The sequence below is a fragment of the Helobdella robusta genome, assembly GCF_000326865.2.
Source record: "Helobdella robusta unplaced genomic scaffold HELROscaffold_23, whole genome shotgun sequence".
NCBI lineage: Eukaryota > Metazoa > Annelida > Clitellata > Rhynchobdellida > Glossiphoniidae > Helobdella > Helobdella robusta.
The window spans coordinates 300,990-302,674 of record NW_008704216.1 but is presented as its reverse complement, the minus strand read 5'-3'; the positions used below and the strand labels follow the sequence as shown (position 1 = coordinate 302,674).

General features: G+C 33.3%; 1 protein-coding gene across 1 annotated transcript in view; it reads right to left on the bottom strand.

Annotated features, from left to right (window-relative positions):
* Positions 1-20: 20 nt before the first annotated feature.
* Positions 21-1,685, bottom strand: part of HELRODRAFT_172188 (hypothetical protein) — a gene marked incomplete at both ends in the record, with an annotated part of 7,001 nt that continues 5,336 nt past the window's right edge. Inside the window, 3 exons of the mRNA XM_009018868.1 lie at positions 21-77; positions 449-559; positions 812-884. Coding sequence (XP_009017116.1) covers positions 21-77; positions 449-559; positions 812-884 — 241 coding nt within the window. The remainder of the gene's footprint in view (positions 78-448; positions 560-811; positions 885-1,685) is intronic.

The following is a 1,685-nucleotide window of genomic DNA, read 5'->3' as shown; positions in this document are numbered from 1 at the left end:
CAACAACAACATCATCATAATCACCTCAGTGTATGCTGGCCGCTCTGTTTCAGCGAAGCTTCATAGTATATGATAGCCTGATGAAAATTATGATAATGATGACAAGATAGGAATGATGGAATGACTGATGAAACGAGTGAAAAAGAAGGATGATAAGGCGATGAAAATGATAATTACGTCAATGTAGGAGAGAGTGAACGACTGATGAAATGAGTAGATGAGTAGCGGCAATAATAAGTAATGATTAAGCTAAGAACATTAAAATGATCATTGAGTAGAGATTGTGCAACTTTTGAAGAAGCATAGTAATAGTAGTAGCTATTGTTGTAGTAGTAGTAGCGGTAATCGTAGTAGTAGTAGTAGAGTAGTATTAGTAGTAGTAGTAGTAACAGTAGTAGTAGTAGTAGTAGTAGTAACGACAACAACTACATCAACAACAATAGCAAACCCGGCCATATTGGTGAGTTTTAACAAGTGCTTGTCCGATCTTATTTGCTAGGACAGGGTCTTTCGGGTTCTTTTTTATGGAAACTTCGTAAGATTCTATCGCTTTGTCAGGCTGAATTGATGAATGAATGAATTAGTTAATGAATGAATGAATGAATTAATGAATTAAAAAATGGGTAAATGAATGGATGGATGGATGAATTAAAAAATGAACGAATGAATAAATGGATAATGAATGAATGAATGAATGAATTAATGAATGAATTAATTAATTAATTAAAAAATGGATGAATGAATAGATGGATGAATGAATGAATAAATAATTGAATGAATGAATTAATGAATGAATGTATGAATAACACACTTGTTGAACTTCCATATAGGCATCACCTAGAAGAACACCAGTTTCTATACTTGGACTCTTCTCGTATAAATCTCTTGATTGAGATTTTAACAATCAATCAACCACCAACCAACCAATCAACCAGCCAGCCAACCAACCAATCAACTAAACTATCCAACCACCAACCAACCAACCAACCAACCAACCATCCAACCAACCAATCAATCAACCAACCAACCAATTAACCAATTAATATAAGCAAACAAAACAAACGAACAAACAAATAATCAATCAATCCTCGCCAGTTTTGAATAAAATTCATTCAAAATCTCATTCAATTAACATTCTAATTTTTGAATATATCAATCTTTGAATATTCAATCTTTAAATACATCAACCAATCTTTGAATATATCAATCAAACATTCAATCAACTTTTAATTAATTACTCAATCAATCAACGTAAATTTTATCCTATTAATCAACCGACCAGCAAGCCAATCAACAAACAAACTTGTAACAGTTTATGTAAAGTTTCTGATCTTTGCGCTGGTTCAGATATATATCTGCCATCTTCACTTTGGCCTAGAAAATTTTATCTCGTTTTAAAAATATCACAATGGCTAGAGACGCCTATTTTTTATTTTTTATTTTTTAAGTGTTGCAGAGGCCGAGTTCGAAGACGCAAACACGTCCGCTCATATCGGAGCACGTATTCTTTTTGAGAAATACCAAAGAGTAAACTACTGCTACTACTACTGCTACTACTACTACTACTACCACTACTACTACTGCTACTGCTACTACTACTACTGCAACTACTACTACTGCTACTGCTTCTACTACTACTCCTGCTGCTGATACTACTCCTACTGCTACTACTACTATAATAATAA